The 20,611-nt window shown below is 37.0% G+C and overlaps 2 protein-coding genes across 6 annotated transcripts in view; both read right to left on the bottom strand.

The window, feature by feature from the left end:
• sycp1 (synaptonemal complex protein 1) overlaps positions 1-12,405 on the bottom strand; it is a 22,371-nt gene extending 9,966 nt beyond the window's left edge. For all 4 annotated transcript variants that reach the window (XM_066703690.1, XM_066703686.1, XM_066703688.1 and 1 more), the window contains exons 1-20: positions 11,680-12,405; positions 10,988-11,118; positions 8,635-8,719; positions 8,179-8,231; positions 7,542-7,706; positions 7,072-7,139; positions 6,825-6,898; positions 6,547-6,605; positions 6,409-6,475; positions 5,988-6,061; positions 5,177-5,285; positions 4,908-4,993; positions 4,470-4,642; positions 4,291-4,358; positions 4,145-4,206; positions 3,512-3,628; positions 3,071-3,175; positions 2,786-2,889; positions 2,245-2,362; positions 352-413 (exon numbers count right to left, since the gene is read on the bottom strand). In XM_066703690.1, the coding sequence (XP_066559787.1) occupies positions 352-413; positions 2,245-2,362; positions 2,786-2,889; positions 3,071-3,175; positions 3,512-3,628; positions 4,145-4,206; positions 4,291-4,358; positions 4,470-4,642; positions 4,908-4,993; positions 5,177-5,285; positions 5,988-6,061; positions 6,409-6,475; positions 6,547-6,605; positions 6,825-6,898; positions 7,072-7,139; positions 7,542-7,706; positions 8,179-8,231; positions 8,635-8,719; positions 10,988-11,104 (1,766 nt within the window). In that variant the 5' untranslated portion in view covers positions 11,105-11,118; positions 11,680-12,405. The remainder of the gene's footprint in view (positions 1-351; positions 414-2,244; positions 2,363-2,785; positions 2,890-3,070; positions 3,176-3,511; positions 3,629-4,144; positions 4,207-4,290; positions 4,359-4,469; positions 4,643-4,907; positions 4,994-5,176; positions 5,286-5,987; positions 6,062-6,408; positions 6,476-6,546; positions 6,606-6,824; positions 6,899-7,071; positions 7,140-7,541; positions 7,707-8,178; positions 8,232-8,634; positions 8,720-10,987; positions 11,119-11,679) is intronic.
• A 600-nt stretch (positions 12,406-13,005) lies between these two features.
• LOC136749404 (alpha-1,3-mannosyl-glycoprotein 4-beta-N-acetylglucosaminyltransferase C) lies at positions 13,006-19,801 on the bottom strand. Of its 2 annotated transcripts, none has more exons than XM_066703691.1 (4): positions 19,449-19,801; positions 18,546-18,676; positions 17,709-17,856; positions 13,006-17,419 (listed from the first exon to the last, which is right to left on the bottom strand). In XM_066703691.1, exons 2-4 carry the CDS (start codon positions 18,636-18,638, stop codon positions 16,236-16,238), a joined length of 1,425 nt encoding a protein of 474 aa, XP_066559788.1. In that variant the 5' UTR covers positions 18,639-18,676; positions 19,449-19,801; the 3' UTR covers positions 13,006-16,235. The 2 variants fall into 2 exon arrangements, with proteins under 2 accessions (XP_066559788.1, XP_066559789.1); XM_066703692.1 differs by lacking the exon at positions 19,449-19,801 and adding an exon at positions 19,126-19,425.
• Between the last annotated feature and the right edge of the window lie 810 nt (positions 19,802-20,611).

Genomic DNA, 20,611 nt, shown 5'->3' with positions numbered 1-20,611 from the left:
CGTATCATAGGGACACGTATCGTGTCCATCGCCACAATATATACAGTATTGTGCAAAAGTTTTAGGCAGGTGTGAAAAAATGCCGTAAAGTAAGAATGCTTTCAAAAATAGACATGTTAATAGATTATATTTATCAACTAACAAAATACAAGGTGAGTGAACAGAAGAAAAATCTACATCAAATCCATATTTGGTGTGACCACCCTTTGCCTTCATAAATATAATCTATTACCATGTCTATTTTTGAAAGCATTCTTACTTAACAGCATTTTTTCACACCTGCCTAAAACTTTTGCACAGTACTGTATGCTATGCTGATAAATGTATATAGAAATGTGACAACAATCTTGCCTCAGCTGATGATTTTCCACTTCCAGTTTCTCAATTTCCTTCCTTTTCTTTTCTTCACTTTCCTAATGTATAAATAACCAAAAACAATTTGATTATGTCTTCTTCAATATACAGTGCATCCGGAAAGTATTCACAGTGCTTCACTTTTCCCACATTTTGTTGTTACAGCCTTATTCTAAAATTTATTAAATTCATTATTTTCCTCAAAATTCTACAAACAATACCCCATAATGACACGTGAAAGAAGTTTGTTTGAAATCCTTGCAAATGTATTAACAATAAAAAACAAAAAAGCACATGTACATAAGTATTCACAGCCTTTTCTCAATACTTTGTTGAAGCACCTTTGGCACCAATTATAGTCTTTTTGAGTATGATGCTACAAGCTTGGCACACCTATTTTTGGGCAGTTTCTCCCATTCTTCTTTGCAGGACCTCTCAAGCTCCATCAGGTTGGATGGGGAGCGTCGGTGCACAGCCATTTTCAGATCTCTCCAGAGATGTTCAATCGGGTTCAAGTCTGGGCTCTGGCTGGGCCACTCAAGGACATTCACAGAGTTGTCCTGTAGCCACTCCTTTGTTATCTTGGCTGTGTGCTTAGGGTCGTTGTCCTGTTAGAAGATTAACCTTCGCCCCAGTCTGAGGTCCAGAGCGCTCTGGAGCAAGTTTTCATCAAGGATGTCTCTGTACATTGCTGCATTCATCTTTCTCTCGATCCTGACTAGTCTCCCAGTTCCTGCCGTTGTAAAACATCCCCACAGCATGATGCTGCCACCACCATGCTTCACTGTAGGGATGGTATTGGCCAGGTGATGAGCGGTGCTTTGTTTCCTCCAGACATGAGTTCAATCTTTGTTTCATCAGACCAGAGAATTTTGTTTGTCATGGTCTGAGAGTCCTTCAGGTGCCTTTTGGCAAACTCCAGACGGGCTGTCATATGCCTTTTACTGAGGAGTGGCTTCCATCTGGCCATTCTACCATACAGGTCTGATTGGTGGAGTGCTGCAGAGATGGTTGGTCTTCTGGAAGGTTCTCCTCTCTCCACAGAGACACACTGGAGCTCTGTCAGAGTGACCATCGGGTTCTTGGTCAACTCCCTGACTAAGGCACTTCTCCCCAGATCACTCAGCTCTAGGAAGAGTCCTGGTGGTTCCAAACTTCTTCCATTTATGGATGATGGAGACCACTGTGCTCATTGGGACCTTCAATACTGCAGAAGTTTTTCTGTACCCTTCCCCAGATCTGTCCTGTCCTGTACAATCCTGTCTAGGAGGTCTACAGACAATTCCTTGGACTTCATGGCTTGGTTTGTGCTCTAACATGCACTGTTAACTGTAGGACCTTATATAGACAAGTGTGTGCCTTTCCAAATCATGTCCAATCGACTGAATTTACCACAGGTGGACTCCAATCAAGTTGTAGAAACATCTCAAGGATGATCAGTGGAAACAGGATGGACCTGAGCTCAGTTTTGAGTGTCATGGCAAAGGCTGTGAATACTTATGTACATGTGCTTTTTTGTTTTTTTAATAAATTTGCAAAGATTTATGGGGTATTGTTTGTAGAATTTTGAGGAAAATAATTAATTTAATACATTTTGGAATAAGGCTGTAACATAACAAAATGTGGAAAAAGTGAAGCGCTGTGAATACTTTCCGGATGCACTGTATTTCACTATTTTTACACTTAACATGTCAATTTGGTATACACAGAAAGCTAGCAGAATAAGTGTAATATGAAGCAGTCAGGATTTTGTCACATTGATGAGACACTTTATTATTAAATTTGTTAATAATCTGGTAAATAAAATTTTAGCATTCACAACTGTGATTACATTGACATTTGTTTCAGAAGCAGTAAGCAACTTTCAGTTTAATAATTTTAAATACAAACCTTTAGTTGTTTCTCAAGGGTCTTAGCTTCAGCATCTCCAATTGTAATCTGTTTTGTAACATTCTCCTTTTCGAGCTGTAGTTTGCTAAAACTTGACAGTAACTCGTCATTCGTTTTCCTTTTGAGAAAAAAATATTACAAACAATCAAATAATAAGTGAGATTACTGAAAATCCATCTTAGATGCACTGTAATTGTTTGCAATTACATTTTGTTATGTTAGGTCCAGAACAAATTAACACTTTGACTTACCCATGACATCACAAATTATAAACTTGTACCCATTTGCCCTAAAATGTACTGTCTGTCTAGTCTAATCATCATAATCCATTAGTGAGCAAAGGTTGATTAAATGTAAATTGTTATCTGGATGGTACAGAACCAAGGCTGTTTTGCTGGATCTATCCAACTGGAGTGTTGTAAACTTGATGAGTAACACATAAATGTTCACAATATTGAGCAAAATGTACTTGGTGTAGTATAAAATCAAGTGTAACATATGAAGCACATTTCAAAACGACAAAATATATAAAGTATCTCACTCTTGTTGTTTCAGTTCTTCCTTTAACTCATTTATTTCTTCCAATAATACCCCTTCTTTTCCAAGAGCAACAGACAGTTGTTCTTCAGTCTCATATAATTGCCTCTAAGAAAGAAAATTAATCAGATTCATCACAATCTAAGCAAGAGTACGATAGCTTGTAAAATACAATTATTTTATTACTTAATTTTATTTCTGGTACAGATTTTAAACATGTGCCTACCAGCATATATTAGAAAAACAAAAATCAAATTCTAAACAATAAACCTGAAATATGAAAGCAGACCTCTCTTTCTTGGACAGTATCCTTCCAAATGTCCAGCTCTTTCTGTAACTGCTCCAGAGCCTTCTCTGTGTGAGTTCTTTCAACTGAAATAATCTGTACTGCATTCTAAAGAAAAAAATATATTTTATGGATTCAAAAATTAATTCCTTCATGTAACATAAGAGTTCTAAATCCCTGTTCGTTTATTTTAAAAGCAGTGAATATTGAATTCATCAACCTCACAAAATTGCTACATTAAAATAAACCTTTCTTGTGAATTGTGTGACAGGTGTAAATCTCTCTAGTTCTTGAGATATAGCTAAATGACAAACCATAGAAAACAGAACACAATAACACTACTGTATAGTGTTTGTATAGTTAATAACATAGAAAACTAATGTGTAAATTCCATAGATATTGCAAAATGAGTATCAGTACTCCCAATTCAATTATCTGACTTACCTTTAGTCTACAAATCTCAGTGTTTCGGTCTACAAGTTCAGTGGCAAGTTGCTCACGCTTTATCTTCTCAGTTTTTAACTTATCTTCAGATACTGTTATAGACTTCTTCATGAGATCCTATGTAAAAACACATCACCTTCATCCTTTTATATATCACCATACATATATTGGATATTATAATTACTTACTAAAAAATCTGTATTAAACAATGAAAAATGCTGCATAAGGTCTAATGACCAAATTTCTTTGAAATATTACATTTCTCTGAAGTTTTAAGATTTTTTTTGTTCTGTACTTTTTCACATTCTGAAGCTTTGGACAGGTTACAGGCATTAAATTCAGACATTTTATTTATTCATGTGCAGTATACTGGTGGCAGATGTTTTGTATTGAGAATATATTTAAATAAATTAGTATCAGAAATACTACTTCAATGCAGGGGTCAGAAAGTTGAACTGTGAGCAAGTTTGAAATGTTCCAGGTATTCATGAAGACAGTTTTCAGCTTTCAGAGTTGGCCGATTAATTAGTGCTCATTATTGCCATATGCATTTTACACAGTGAAATAATAATCCAATAAATTGTATATAGACATTTTTAAAGAAAATATAAATTAACAATTATTATACACTACCAAATCATCTTTAAGACTCTTGATTTGTCTTTCCTTCTGTTCTATCTGGTCTTCTATTACTCCTAGAAAAGGGAATATATAAATCTCAAATACATATACTCACTGGACTTTTGAAGGATTTTAAAAGTGTAATATATAAATATTACCTAATTTGGATGATTTCTTCTCCATCTCCTCCAAACCTTTATTGATTGCCTCTTCTAGTACACTTCCCCTAAATACAGCATGCAGAACAAAACAAAAATATAATTTGAGCCAATACATAATCTGAAAAGAACTAATAAAGTTGGATAATGTTTTGCTAATACAACACCACATCTCTTACCTTTGTTTCTCTAAGACGAGAGAGGCATGTAAATCCTGAATTGTACCCTGAAGCTCCTCAATCTGCGCAGTCTGCTGCTCCTTTGTTTCATTAAGGTCTCTTAAACTGCAGTCTTTCTCTGAAAGTTTCTGTTCCTTTTCTTCTAGAGCAGCTTCAATAAGTTTTACATTTGCCTTAAAACAAGAGCAAACAGATTTGTGAGAGCCAAAAATCCTAATTCCAGAAACTATCAAGTAATTGATTAAAATGTCCACTTCGGAACTTTTTCATGTTTTATCATTGAAGATTCATGATTTGGACTATTGTTCCATTTAACCATTAACATGAATCTGCATCAGACCAATTTATGATTTTGCTTTTTACTTTTTGTACATTCCGAAGCTCGAACGCAGAGGTGAGAACCAGGCAACATTTGTAAGCATAGAAACAATCATACACCTCATTTTGTCTGCATAACTGTTTTGCTTCTTCCAATTGCTCTGCTTGATGTTTATTGGAGTCTTGAAGCTCTTCGTGCATTTTCCCTAAATATTGTAAGACAAGACAACATTACATTCTACATTACATTTTCTGGAAAGTAAAACCCTACATATTTAGAGCCAGTTTTCTGAGAATGCAGAAGACTGAATAAGAAACAGTACAACATACACATTTAATCTATCAAACTCATTCTACATTTAAAAAGGTATTAAAGGAGAAAATCATACTTGCTGATTCTTCTAGCTGATCGCAGTTATGTTTTGCTTGTTGGAAATTGTGCCATATTTGTCGAAGTTCTTCATTTTTACCATTAACTTTCTCCTGAAGCATTAGCACCTTAAAGTAAAATACAATTGTTACAAGTCTCTTCAGATTTAAACATACAGGTATAATTCAACAGGAAACATTACTAATTATTGTTCATGTATTGAACAGAATTCAGGCCTATACTGGCAACAGAAAATTCAGGAAAAGGGACATAAGTCTAACAGTTAACTAAAGTGTTACATTGTGATTGGATGACATGGGATGCTACATACAACATGGGAAATTGCTGTGTCCACAGGGGCAAAGCTGGTAGAAACGTATCCACAGAGACTCATGGCTGTAATTGATGCCAAAGGTGCCCCTACCAAATACTGACTGAAGGAGGTGATTACTTATGCATTCAATTATTTTCTGTTTTGTATTTGTAATTCGTTTAGAACAATTTGCAGATTATATTTTTCACATTATGGATATTTTGCATTCCGATTTCATGTTGTAACACAATAAAATGTGGAAAAGTCACCCTGGAAAAGAGTGTCTGCTAATAAATAATAATAATAATAATAATAATAATAATAATAATAATAATAATAATAATAATAATAATAATAAAAATAATAAAAAATGTCCAAGGGGGGTGAATACTTTTGAGAGCCACTATACATATTTGATTGGACCGAGAGTTTATTTTTCTCATTCTGAATGGGACATTGAGAAAGCGTTCATTTTGTTTACTTGGTAACAGACATAAAAACACATTTCGGGGCTAACCTCTTCCTCCTTTTTCATGATTTCCTTTTGAAAATTTCCTCTAAAATCTTCAAATTGCTGCATCCCATCCTTTACTAAAAAAAAAAAAAAACTTTGAATATTACAGTATACAATATGGGTTTTAAATTTTAAGTTCTCAACTTTTGTACTGCAATAAAATATAGTAATCAAGTAAAAACAGTACACAAATAAAATAAAAATAAAAATATTACAACAACTTATTCTTCTTTTTGTTTAGCTTCAGGAAATACGAACTTTGCTAAGCATGTTCCTTAATGTATAAGGACCATGGAAAGCACTGTTTTGAGCCAATAATTTGAGATTTTTTACATCCATACAATAATCAAATACTTACTGGTAATTACTGTTATTACTGATAAAGTAATCTTTAATTCATGTTTCATGAAATCAAATCACTTACATTTTAACATCTCAATTCTTTCAGTTTCTGCTTGCACACGAAGACCCTCAAATGCAAGAATCACCCCCTAAAAATACAAATAATGAGGTATTTATTTTACTTTCAAGTTTACAATTTTTAAATTGCTTTGAATTTTACCTGAATCTTTTCATTATATTGAAGAAGCAGATGATGAGTTTCTTCTCTTTCAGATTCATCTGTAACAATTAAATTTAAGTCACTTCAAAAACCATGTTTAACATCTGAATTAGAAACAAACTTTAATAATGATAAGGATCAAACACACACAAACACTCACATACATACATACATACATACGTGCATTTATATAACATTACATTATTCTACTAAATGCAAAATTAAGTATTTAACTGTTTGCAGGCATATTTCAAAACGTACATTTACAGGTTACTTACACATATTCATTTTCTCTGCTGTTCTTTCAAATTTCTCCTGTAAAATATTACACAGATTCCGTGTGGCAGTGTTTCTATACGAAATCAATAAAACAAATGTTATTGAAGCAAACATACTATACAGGCACTAATGACAGGTAAGAACATTTAAAAGACAGAGATTTAAACGTACCACACATTTTAATTTAAACAACTGAGAATGCCAGTGATAGACTCTTGATTGTTAAAAAGCCAAGCAGGCACTTACTGGTCCTCAAGTTCTTTATTTTCATTAATCTGCTCTTCCAACTTCATACTAAGGCTCTCATTTCCAAACTGAAGAGAAAAACATATATGTTTACAGTTATGCAAGTGAAGAGGAAATTACCATCTCATTCTTATAGCATCTCTGTTAACAGGTAACAAGGAGGAACACTGATCTCCTTGATGTGGAAGGGGTGGTGATGGGTGGATGCACTGCATTGATTGACAGTCTGACAGTAAAAGACACTAGATAAAAGACACACTGAAAGTATAGTGTTTGATGCTAGTTATTAACATTCAACTGTTGTATTTAAATTTCAATGGTACTATCTGACATTCAATACTTGCATTTAAATTCAATTGATACATTTAATTTATTAAATGTATCAATTCTAGGTTCATGCAGTCAACCATTTTCATATAAATATTTCAATTTTTTATTGCAGTAACACCTCCATATTTAAGTTGGTGTACCTGCAGTTCTTGAATGGCTTTACGTTGGTTCTCCATCGTTTTTTTGTTCTCCTGGATTTTGTTTTCCTTTTGTCCAATTTCAGTGTCTATTTTAATTTTCCAGCGTTTAATCTTTTCAGCCTCCTGGTATAGCTTAGAATAAAGCTGACTGATTTTCTCAGTTTTCTGGGGAAAGTCATGAAAATCAATTCATCCTTGAGTGCAAACCCAGGAGTATGTATACAAAACACCTTTTACAGAATTAATTAGTATTTTCATGTATTTTACAAATAGTATTAAAACTATGAAATGATTAGAGCATATGAGTTAAAACAGATCTACAAGTAGTCCTATATAGCCTGATTAAACTATAACTTCAACTCACTTAGCAACTGCAAATGACAAGTCAGTAATAACAAACAAAGTCACTACAAAGCTTTGTGTGACAGGACAATGTATTGTAATTATTGTTATTAAAAAGCAGAAGAAGCCTCTCCCCTGCAGTAAAACACTAACCTCTTTAACCTTAGAGTCAGAGTGTTGTAGATTTAAAGATCTAAAGCTGATAACAATTAGGTAACTAAGGTAAATGTTTATATTTTTTGTAAGTAACAACACAAAATGGATTGTGGAGGGGAGATTGAGATTTCTAAATGACCTCTTCATCATCTTCTTCTGGCATCGACATTACAGCTATCTTCTTCACTGCACCTTTAAAAAATATATAGCAATATAAATAAATGGTCATCAACTCATTATTTGACAGTGATAGGTTGGAAAGCTTAAGTGCATAGATTTCCTTATTCAAGAATTTACTTATTTGATTATCTGTATTAATTGTCAGATTTCTCAAATTAAATAATAAAGCGAAAGAAAATATTGATTTAAGAGTCAGGTGAGTCTTTTTACTTCCTCAAGCTGCTTTATCAATAGAAACTCACAATTATTCTAAGTGTCAATCACCCCACCTAGAGAACGCCATTCAAATATCTTCATGTATTATTATACAAAATAAACTGTACATTACACTACAAAGTGTGTCAATAAATTGACAAAATCTATACCTAGTGGCAATAATGTTAAACTATAGATGTCCCTCAATTTAATGGATTACCTGTCTTGACGGCTGAAAATGGGATGAAAGTCTTGGTCTTTGAGAATTCAATGTTTGACTTGTTGTCAATGTGTTTACTTAAAGTCTGAAAGAAAAAAAAATTCACAGATCATCAAAAACTGCTATATAAGACTATATTAATTTATTCATTTTAAGTTTATTGGTGGTGTACTGATTATGTATGTACAGTGAGGGAAAAAAGTATTTGATCCCCTGCTGATTTTGTACGTTTGCCCACTGACAAAGAAATGATCAGTCTATAATTTTAATGGTAGGTGTATTTTAACAGTGAGAGACAGAATAACAACAAAAAAATCCAGAAAAATGCATTTCAAAAAAGTTATAAATTGATTTGCATGTTAATGAGGGAAATAAGTATTTGATCCCCTATCAATCAGCAAGATTTCTGGCTCCCAGGTGTCTTTTATACAGGTAACGAGCTGAGATTAGGAGCACTCTCTTAAAGGGAGTGCTCCTAATCTCAGCTCGTTACCTGTATAAAAGACACCTGTCCACAGAAGCAATCAATCAATCAGATTCCAAACTCTCCACCATGGCCAAGACCAAAGAGCTGTCCAAGGATGTCAGGGACAAGATTGTAGACCTACACAAGGCTGGAATGGACTACAAGACCATCGCCAAGCAGCTTGGTGAGAAGGTGACAACAGTTGGTGCAATTATTCGCAAATGGAAGAAACACAAAATAACTGTCAGTCTCCCTCGGTCTGGGGCTCCATGCAAGATCTCACCTCGTGGAGTTTCAATGATCATGAGAACGGTGAGGAATCAGCCCAGAACTACACGGGAAGATCTTGTTAATGATCTCAAGGCAGCTGGGACCATAGTCACCAAGAAAACAATTGGTAACACACTACGCCGTGAAGGACTGAAATCCTGCAGCGCCCGCAAGGTCCCCCTGCTCAAGAAAGCACATGTACAGGCCCGTCTGAAGTTTGCCAATGAACATCTGAATGATTCAGAGGAGAACTGGGTGAAAGTGTTTAGATGAGACCAAAATCGAGCTCTTTGGCATCATCTCACCTCGCTGTGTTTGGAGGAGGAGGAATGACCCCAAGAACACCATCCCCACTGTCAAACATGGAGGTGGAAACATTATGCTTTGGGGGTATTTTTATGCTAAGGGTACAGGACAACTGCACTGCATCAAAGGGACGATGGACGGGGCCATGTACCGTCAAATCTTGGGTGAGAACCTCCTTCCCTCAGCCAGGGCATTGAAAATGGGTCGTGGATGGGTATTCCAGCATGACAATGACCCAAAACACACAGCCAAGGCAACAAAGGAGTGGCTCAAGAAGAAGCACATTAAGGTCCTGGAGTGGCCTAGCCAGTCTCCAGACCTTAATCCCATAGAAAATCTGTGGAGGGAGCTGAAGGTTCGATTTGCCAAACGTCAGCCTCGAAACCTGAATGACTTGGAGAGGATCTGCAAAGAGGAGTGGGACAAAATCCCTCCTGAGATGTGTGCAAACCTGGTGGCCAACTCCAAGAAACGTCTGACCTCTTTTATTGCCAGCAAGGGTTTTGCCACCAAGTACTAAGTCAAAGGGGTCAAATACTTATTTCCCTCATTAACATGCAAATCAATGTATAACTTTTTTGAAATGCATTTTTCTGGAGTTTTTTGTTGTTATTCTGTCTCTCACTGTTAAAATACACCTACCATTAAAATTATAGACTGATCATTTCTTTGTCAGTGGGCAAACATACAAAATCAGCAGGGGATCAAATACTTTTTTCCCCCACTGTACCTTCTTGTTAGCTAAACTCCACGTTCAAACACTTGCAAGGCATTTCACGTGGACTTTACTATACATAGTGCTGCTGCTAAAGATGTAAGATGTAAAAAAACGCATCTATCAGACTTTGATATATGGAATTAATTATTTTTTTTTAAATCAAAACTGCCTGCTCATTTCAAATCCCCTTCAATTTTCTCTGCATTAAAGAAAAGCGACGCTTTGAAGAAAATCTTGACGGAGAATACAGCGGGAAATCTGGTAAAACACAGATTGAGCCGTAAACATTAAACACTGAGCAAGAGATAACTGGGAGAAAAAATGGTGAATGATTGTCCAAATGTTGTATACTGCTTAGAATAAAATGTAGAAATGACATTGTGAGTGTCTGATATTAGTTTGCTGGTACACACAAAGTAAACATGATAAAGGCACATATTTTCAGCCATGTGGTGTGCTGCATTGAAAAAATGTATACTGTAGTCCATTTCAAAAGTTAAGGCATCTAAAATTCCCAGGGCCACTGCAGTAAAACTGGTTCCCAATCTTCATTTAATTGAGCTTAAAATCTAAAGATGTATTATGTCAATTACCTGCATAAAACCACTACTGCCTTCTATGGCCTCCTGGGGTCTGACTGCAGACACGGGCCCAGGTGCCACCCTAGGGGGCACAAACAGCTTAAAACTGAACGACCTCTCCTTCTCCATCTCGTCTTCTGAGTCTGCAAATACAAAAACATGTTAACCATTAAAGAACACAGAGATAAACAGCATAAAAGTCCAACACCGAGAATAAATACATAAACAGTAATTTAGCAAATAAGAAACTAAATAAATAAAACTTTGCAAAGTAATAAAGCCCTACCATAGCCGTTTGTATTTGGAAAGCAAGTCATGGAAATAGAAGCGGTGCATTCTGGGCATCACCAAAAAAATGTTACTATCTGGCTACAGTGAAAGACAAAGTTGAATAATTTTTAAACGTTTAAAACATTAGTTTCGTTTTTAGGGCAAATCTTATATTGATTATAGAAGCATTATATTTAACTGTGTGTATTTGGGAAACGAAGATATAAAATGTATTCTGAACAAGAACCGGTACCGTAGACTTCGAGGGTCTATTTCTCCTCTTTGTGCAGGTAGGCTATAGAACATATATGTCGGGTGAAATGTGATGACATTATTGTGTCGAGTTAAGATCAATTATAAGCCAACATATCATGAATAATGTAATGAAATGAACGACGAATCATATGAAGATGAAACGCACGCATGTCACTCACCTCAGAAACCCGTCGACCGTTACCCTCGCGCGCGCCTCTGCTCATGTATGACACATGATCTGTGCACGCCTAGAGCTGGAGCACGCGTGTCTTGCAAAGTGCCTTTGTGTTTCATTAAGTCCGTAGTTTGCCCAGCCAGTCATGCGCATGTGCGTGATGTGAATGCCATGGAAGTCTTAGAAACACGAAACACTATTTCATTAGTGACATGCACATGCTCATGCGACATGCTGATGACAATTATTCTCTCTCTCTCTCTCTCTCTCTCTCTCTCTCTCTCTCTCTCTCTCTCTCTCTCTCTCAAAATATGTCCGTGCCAATCTGGTCAAAATGCTAAAGGTGTTTGCTCATACTGCGCATGTGCAAGGTAAAGAGTTCATGTCTTTTTGAGAAATGAACGCTTAATTTCACCCCACGGCGTGGACACCTTGCAGACATTGTGTGGCAACTAAGATAAACAAATGCCGAATGGAATAATGTAAAAATGAACCAAACCACAAACGGAATTGGTTTGTAAATAGATCTTAAACTTTAACAGTAGCATTTGCTGCTCATCAAACTTAAAAGATAAATGCCTTAATGTGTATATTAAGATTATTTTAGTGAATACACAGACAAAAGGCTCTAATATTTTCAGAGATTGAAATTTGAGGAACAGGAGGAAGGCAATTGGATAAAGTTCATGGGGTCACAGCAAACCCATTCTATATATTGATTATGTCCATATTATGTAATATACATGCGTGTTAAAATGAACACCACAATAAAATTCCATACTTATTTTTTATTTAGTAATTTATTATTTTGTTGATTTTGGCAGTCCACTTTACATTTAAACCAGTTCTGCCTCAAAATTATTCTTTTTGTGAACAGTGTTACATAAAAAAGTTAATCCTGAGTAAACTAAACTATTATCCCTTTCTTAATGATGCATGCATAGGAGTAGTTTTCTTTGGTTTGAAGACAGTGTACAGTATTTTGGAAAAGAGTAATACAAATCAGAATGTAAAAAGTATGTTGGTGCCTATAAAATAACTGTCAAATTACTAATTTGCCCTGCATTAATAATACGTGATAGTCAGCAATGAGCTGTCCCCTGCAGATCAAATTTAATCACACTGTAATCATACAGTCATCTTAGGGCTAGACCAAATTAAGACCTGTATCACTCCTACATAAACAAAGTAGCAAATGTATTGCAGGTTCTTAATTCAAAACTTGCACTATCGAAACATAATCCCTCCATCCTGAAAAGAGGAACAGATCACTGAAGTGGGCAGGAAAAGTAGAAAGTTAAAAACATAAAAGCTAGGAGTCATCCATATGTACACTTGCAGGGAGATCACAAATATGTTTTAATCAAAAATACATAATTATACAGTAGAAATTATATTAGCCAAACTGAATGAAGTGCTAATACTTTAAAACTAATACATACATCCTTCATGTAGTGGAACAGGAGGAAATATGTACTTCTTATTCAATAAGTACTTCAGTAGGATATGATTTATGACATGACTTTCATAATGGTACACTACATTTGCTTTGCATAACATTTTTGTAAATGTACTGCCAGAATGGTAGGGTTGTATTGTATCCATTTTACTATACATCTATTAAACTGATATAAATGTTTCAGTTTTAGTTTAATTATTATTATTAGTGGTGTTTTTTCTGATACAAGATATTAATGAAACCCTTCAAGACATGTATAAGGGCTTTTGCAACCATCATAATGGTTACTGTGTTTGCAAGATTTGGTAAAGCATTGTCAAAGCATCCACTTTCCCCTACCAGTGAAAGGGAACCTGCGAGTTTGCCAGTTTAATACATGAAAAGAAATGTGTTTCGATCACAGGATATTTCACTGGTCATTTTCTTCTTTTGGTTTGGTACTGGGAAAGCTTTTGTATCAATTATTGCAGTCTAGCCTTCGAAACTCTTTAAAGAGAAAACCCACAATCTGAGCTTTTAGCAGTGGAGTCATTCGCAAGTCCCTCGCAAATGCAGAAGCCAAATTGTAGTAAAACTCGACAGAAGCTGAAGTAACCTAAAAAAATATTTTTAGAAAAACTAAATAAAATGTTTAAAACAACAACAAAAATAAGAAAATACATAGGCCTGGACCAAATCACAAGTTTGACTCTTCTGGCAATAAGCAAATAAATAAATGCATTATTAAGTAAATAAATAAACCATGGTGGAAGGTTTGTATTTGGCCGATTCTTCAGTGTTGCAAAAAGCCACAATCAAGTACTGGAATGGCAATTTACAACTGAAGAATGGGTCAATGTTTTGATGTGCTCTGGGCCTTATCTCACATGCCTGAGCTGTTCATTACAACTGAGTGCTTTCAAATAGAAATTATTTTCAAATTCCATTTTAAGAATATCTTTGGAAAACTGTGCAGACAACATTGCAGACCAAAATCCAAGTTTGTCTTTAAGGCACTAAAGGTTTTAAATAATTCCCTGAAAGTTTCTTCATAAAACTGTATAGTTATGCAATATTAAATATAGTAATTATATAGCACTCCTTGGCAGTCAGCTGTGCCAGTTGGGAATGGAACTAAAGCGATCTTGACTATAGGACCCAACCCACGATCTGAGCTTTTAGCAGTTGAGTCATTCACAAGTCCCTCACAAATGCAGAAGCCAAATTGTAGTAAAACTTGACTGAAGCTGAACTAACCTAAAATCACTGCAGCACATTTTCCTTTACAATTCCTTCCACACCCCCAGCAGTGCAGTTTTCCCTAAAATGCAAATATTACATCACAGCTGCCAGACAAAACACACAAAATAAAATAAAACAACCTCTATAGACAAACATATACATAATGCATATCAGGGTTTCGCCAAGAAATTTGCACAAGCATGGCAGCATGTCTCAGATTTGTCAACGGTGGTGGGGGGGGGAGTTCAGCTGGACAAACTGTTGAGCTGGCAGGGTTGTGCTGACAAACTAATTATCGGCGTGCCACTTGGCCTGAAAATAGCAGTGGGAAACCCGCTGTGTGTATATATATTTATACACACACACACACACGGATATATCAATTTTGTTTTGAGTCAAGGTAAGAAGTACATGGTAGTGGGGAACAGATTAGTGAAACATCAGGACCACAATGAGCACATTCCCTCAATCCAAAATATCCAACAACTGTATTGTTACTAAACCCCATCAAACAAGCAAAACCCCTACTATTTTTAACCTTGCCTGGCACTCTGAAAAGGTGATGTAAATTAGGAAGCCATCTCAAAGTCAAAGCATCAGTACATGACATTGGACAATGTGCAAAGATATAATTAGACTGGATATTTTGGAGTGTGCTAATGCTTTTGTGGCATTCAATCCACTTCTATTTGATGATTAAGATAGTAACGCAATAAAATACCGTACTGTGCAAATGTTTTAGGCAGGTGTGAAAAAATGCTGTAAAGTAAGAATGCTTTTAAAAATAGACATGTTAATAGATTAGGACTGTGTGCAAGTGTACCTAGAAGATGCTGTTTTGAAGGCAAAGGGTGGTCACACCAAATATGGATTTGATGTGGAATTTTCTGTTCACTCACTTTGCATTTAGTTAATTGATAAATATGATCTATTAACATTTATGTATTAAAGCACTTTACAGGATTTTTTCCCCACACCTGCCTAAAACTTTTGCATAGTACTGCATGTACAGATTGATAAGATCACCCATTTCCTTCTGTGCTTTGCATTTACGTATGTGATATACACCAGTAGAAAGAAAATTGGAAATATGCAAAACAGAATAACAATTAGAGGCAGAAAGATTGCCAGATTCACTACAGCTTAAGGTAGATATTTCTGATAGATAAGGAATCTTCCAAGAAACTGCTGATCTACACTTGATTTATTCTACAGGAATGGCCCCTACTAAAGAAACTTCTCTATGGGCATTCAACATATGACAAACTATAAACAATGATAAATGGATATGGGCAACCTTTAATCAAAGGTCTTAAGGCCACTGAGAGAAAAACAAAAACAAAAAAAACCTCATGTGTCTGTTTCCCCAGTTTGTATTCATATCCCTTATTCAAGATTTCACTTGGTTTTCATATTGCCCTTGCAGAATTTACCATTCTAGAGTGCAATTTAAATGATTTATAACAAAGGCATTTGTATGGAGAACTACATTAGGAGTAGCAATTTTAATATATAGAAATCCATCTTTAAATATCATGTTTGTATTGACACTCACCAAGGACCATGGAGGCCAGGCCAAAATGAACTTTCGTAGCCTGCTAATTCATTTATTTATAAAAGCTTTAAAACTACACTATGGAATGCCACATGGGATATGAAAACAAAATGGGGACATTTAGACATTAGTAATAGTTTTTATATTTAAACAACTTTTAAGGAATAGGCTACATACAATAATACAAATGTATGGCGTAATTTCCAATTAGGGATTACTGTAAATGTTAAACTTTCCAACGAACATTGATCTAAGCAGCCTTGCTGAATACGTCACTGTGCTGTACCTTGACCACAAATCGGTCCTCATAAAAATAAAAGCACACTCACACACACTTCAAATTGTACCAGGCGTTACTGTGACAATTTTTTAGCATCCAAATGTTTATCCTTTGGATGATGACCCATTCTTTTTGGCTTTCCGTCACCACAATCCTCAGGCACGAGAAGGCGGAATGCATATTCTGCTCAATATTGGTCTTCACAAATTGTCCATTGACAAGGTCTCCAAGTTTGACATAGATTGAACATTCAACCTTATTTTTCACAGTGGCTGGATCCTTCCCCACTTCCACCCTTGCAGAAATCAATACATCCTTCTTTCTGTCCTCTGTACCAGTGTCTATCAGCACACGTGTCAGCACGGCTGGTTTATGCAGAACCAGAGTGAAATAATCCCCTACCGATGGCGACTTTCCCCAAAAGTACTGTTCCACATTCCCATAAGCTTTGTTCGCACTGTACTTCTCAAACGTAGTAATGTTGGTGAAGAAGTCTGCAGGGGGATTGTCGGGAACATCAGTGGGGTTCTCTTCAAAATCTTCATCTTTTAAGCGGTTGACAGACCCCTGAAAGGAAGAGTAGAGCCCGATGTGCTGGAATAAAGAAGGCTTGAAACGCATGATGTCAGGCTGAGCAAGAAGTGCCCGGAAATGGCTCAACAGCCAATCACAAGGCATCTCCTGGTAGAAGAGGAAGAGGAATTGGGCCAGCCGCACCAGGTCGCTGGAGTGGTAGAGCTTCCCAATGTAGCCCAGCTTGGAGAACTCCAGCGTCACCCAAGGAGAGTTCTCCCTTGGCGAAAGAACCTTTTTAATGGCGGTGAAGAAGTTCTTGGAGCAGAGGACGTCATCCTCGATCATGACATAGTAGCGCGAGAGGTTGGCGCAGAAGTTGAAGAGGAAGGCGTAGTCCACGTTCTGTTTGGAGCGGAAGTAGACTCGGTCGGGGGCATCATTGAAGTTTCTCTTCAGGCCATGTAATGGAGGGTAGTGCTCCTGGGGCGCGTGGATGACCAGAAGATGGCCTTTCAGGATCGGTCGGGGGAACCTGTTGGAGATGTCCCTCAGGACTTGCTCATTCCAGCGCATGTCAAAGTCCGCGAGGAGAACCACCACCACCATCTGTTTCAGCTCCTCCTCGGAGGACTGGGTGAAAATGGAGTTCAGTGTGTCCAAGAGGTAAGAGCCTTGCTTTCTTTTGATTGACGACAGCCCTACTGTGAGGTACTCTGAAAGACAGAAAATCACAATTAAAAAGGTGCTTCCTACTCACTTCACTAGTGGATGAAAAGGCCTTGCTTAATTTCTGCTAATGGATTCTTAACGCACAGTGAAACTCTGACGGCAGGTTATTTTGGGAAATGAGTGAGTGAAGAACACAGGACGCTCATTCAAATTTGCAGCAAATACAGTTGTCAGTGTTAGTATATTTTGTAAAATCCCCAATGACCCAGTGTCCCAGTGACATTTCAATTGCTTGCCAGATATTTTAACTATCTGAACTAGAACTAGGCTTACTTTGTTTCTGCATTGGGAAGCCTGCCAGGAAGCTATAGGACACATTGAAGGGCAAGGAGTCGTTCTGAAGATCTCTGAAGCTCTGCAGATTTCGGTCCGAGTTCAGCTGCTGGGTGATGAGCACTCTGGCCCAGCGCTTCTCCTCCTCCTGTGATTCAAAACAAGACATCAGTTGTGGAGTCATCAGTTTAAAACATCCTTTTGAGAATCAGTAAAAACAACCCTTCAGAGCTTAACTATTCAGTTTATGCATTGCTTAACACTACTCAGTTTATGCATGGTGTCTACATAATGATAGCAGTATGGTAAGAATGTGTAATATTCAGACATGTAAAAACCAGTTTCAATCCTGAAGTTTCATGTGTAAACAGATAGATTTTTACAGATTAGGCCTATTGTTTGCTGGCATACATGATCAACTGAAATTTGTCCACTGTGTGTTTTTCAGGGTGATGGTTTTTGGAGTAGGAAATAATCAAGACAGAAATGGATGATGGATATTGGATTATATTTAGCAATTAAGAATGATGAAGATGTCTGACCTCTGACCCTATGTAACCATATTGAAATGCAATAATTGTACCAACCACAATAACGAAAACCGAACAAGCACAAACTGTAAAACTCAATGAGTCATATAGATTAATTATAAGACAGTAATGCAGAAGTCCCAGTGTTCACATTTCTGCAAGAATATGCAAAGATTTTTCTAAACCAAATCAGACAATCTATACTAAGAGATTGTTCAAATTATTATTATTCATTTGAATGATGAACCTGCCTTGAAAGATGCAAGTGATATCAATACTAGTACTAGTAAAGAACTTCTCTTCTTACATTGAAACCATGTCCTTTGTTGTCTATGGTGATGTACAGGACCAGAAGTAAGAACAGGAAAACCACAGAAGTCTTCTTCCAGTAACATCTCATGGCCACTGAAGTCTGAGGACTGCGCAAGTCAAAGGCAACTGAAATCAAACCACAGAAGAGGAAAACACACACTCAGTCCACTCCCACCATTCCTCAGAGTACAAAAAGGGTTAGGATTGAATTACCCTTTACATATTTCTAAAGTATTTAACAAATAGATTAGGGGGTTGGTCCCACAGGATAAGCATGACAGACCACAGTAATGCAATGAAAGTGGTGTGTATGTGTTGACCCTTTCCTTCCCTAGGGTTTAGCACTCCAGTTGCCCCCTGCACCAGACTCCACCAAGCAAGACCCATCCTACACCCTGCCTTTCACTGCAACCCCTTCAACACAAACTGTACATCTGAATGCTCTGTCCTCTATCCCCCAACACATCTCCCGCATACAGTACAGTGAATCAATGAAGGAGGTTAAATGCTTAGCAAGTGCGTCACATAACACGTATTTCACAATCAACAGGCGAGAACAACATGTAAATCCTCACCTCTTTTCCAGATTGTTCAAACAGTGGTTGCAAGTAAAATTAAACCGGTTGATCACATTTCTGCCAATTTCAAAACCCGGAAGGACCCTGGTGCCGTTTCAACACGAGGTTTTAAACATACAACATATAATACAAACTATATGCATACTACTAAAATACTATTGCTATTTAAAGACGTGTGCGCTCACTCATCAGGCGTGGTTTAAACCTGGTTAACTTGGCAGACACAGAGTCACTGTAAAAACATGCATCGCACATAAAATACAGTCAAATACACACACGTTTAAAACACAAGGACGAACAAGTAAGGGCGGGTTACTCACTCAAAACTCGTCAGCCCACCTGCGGGAGACTGATCTTGGCAAAGGCAGGCGCGGATAATGCCATCAGGTGCAATTAGTTTAAGTGCAATACATTACATTACAATACAATACAATACAATACATTAAGTGCAAGCAGCAGCGCCCGTGTCTGTACTGTGACACAGTCGTGCTAAATGCCAGCGAACCGGCAGCTCAAACCCGACGGGGTCTTGATGTGACCCGAGCGGACAACTGCAACAGGTCGGGAGCTCCGTATTCATCTGAGGATGCTCAGGATGTCCGTGATGGAAACCTGTTACAAATGAGTTCAGCTCCATCATGTGATCACAGACACCTTAAAGACACACGCCTCTTTTTTCCAGATCGCTGACTTCTGCCGCTGCTTCAGGCCATGTATGGTGCGTGTGTTAATCGAGCTGTGCACAGGTTTGAATACAGAAATGATTGGTTGGGAGTGTTTGATATTTTACACAGGGAGTTGTCCCAGGCTTTTCCAGAGACAGCTGGACTAGCTCTGAGGACCCCGTGTTGCTGCTGTTCTGTTTGTCCGTGGGCTCACAACAACCCATACATTACAAAAAACAAACACTAAATCACATGCATTTACATCCCTGGAGTAAGGAGTGATCAGGTGTTATGTCTGTATGTGAAACATCGTGATATAACCTGTGCTTTAAGCTAAAATTGGAGTTGTGAATCACTACAAACAAAAACTGCTTGAAGGTCATATGGGCACTGCGACCTGGTACCAAAAACCACAGCCACGATACTGGCTAAATAAAGGTACTTCAATTGTAAACAACTGTACATTTCTCATCACCTGACATGCATGCAGTAAATCAAGTATACTCACTGTTTTTGTGAGTATATGCTGTGTACCACTGATGTGTAACAAAATATGTACCAGGCATGCAGTTATGTATTGAATACAACAGGTTTGTGAATACATTGTTTCTTTCAGCCACACAATTCTGGGCAGAAATCTGCTTCTGTTTCAAAGCTAAATAGGTCCTTTGTTTAAGCAGGAAGCATCATTCAGATGTTGAAAGAGAGACCTGGAAGGTTTGGTGTGAAACAGGAAAAACTACTTAAATCCATAAAAGATTTACGCATAATGTATTGGTTCTCTTTTCTCATATCATCACCCTTGATCCTGTTAAAAG

This window comes from Amia ocellicauda, chromosome 5 (assembly GCF_036373705.1).
Source record: "Amia ocellicauda isolate fAmiCal2 chromosome 5, fAmiCal2.hap1, whole genome shotgun sequence".
Lineage (NCBI taxonomy): Eukaryota > Metazoa > Chordata > Actinopteri > Amiiformes > Amiidae > Amia > Amia ocellicauda.
The sequence above is the reverse complement of the archived record's forward strand: the minus strand, read 5'-3'. Positions and strand labels throughout refer to the sequence as shown.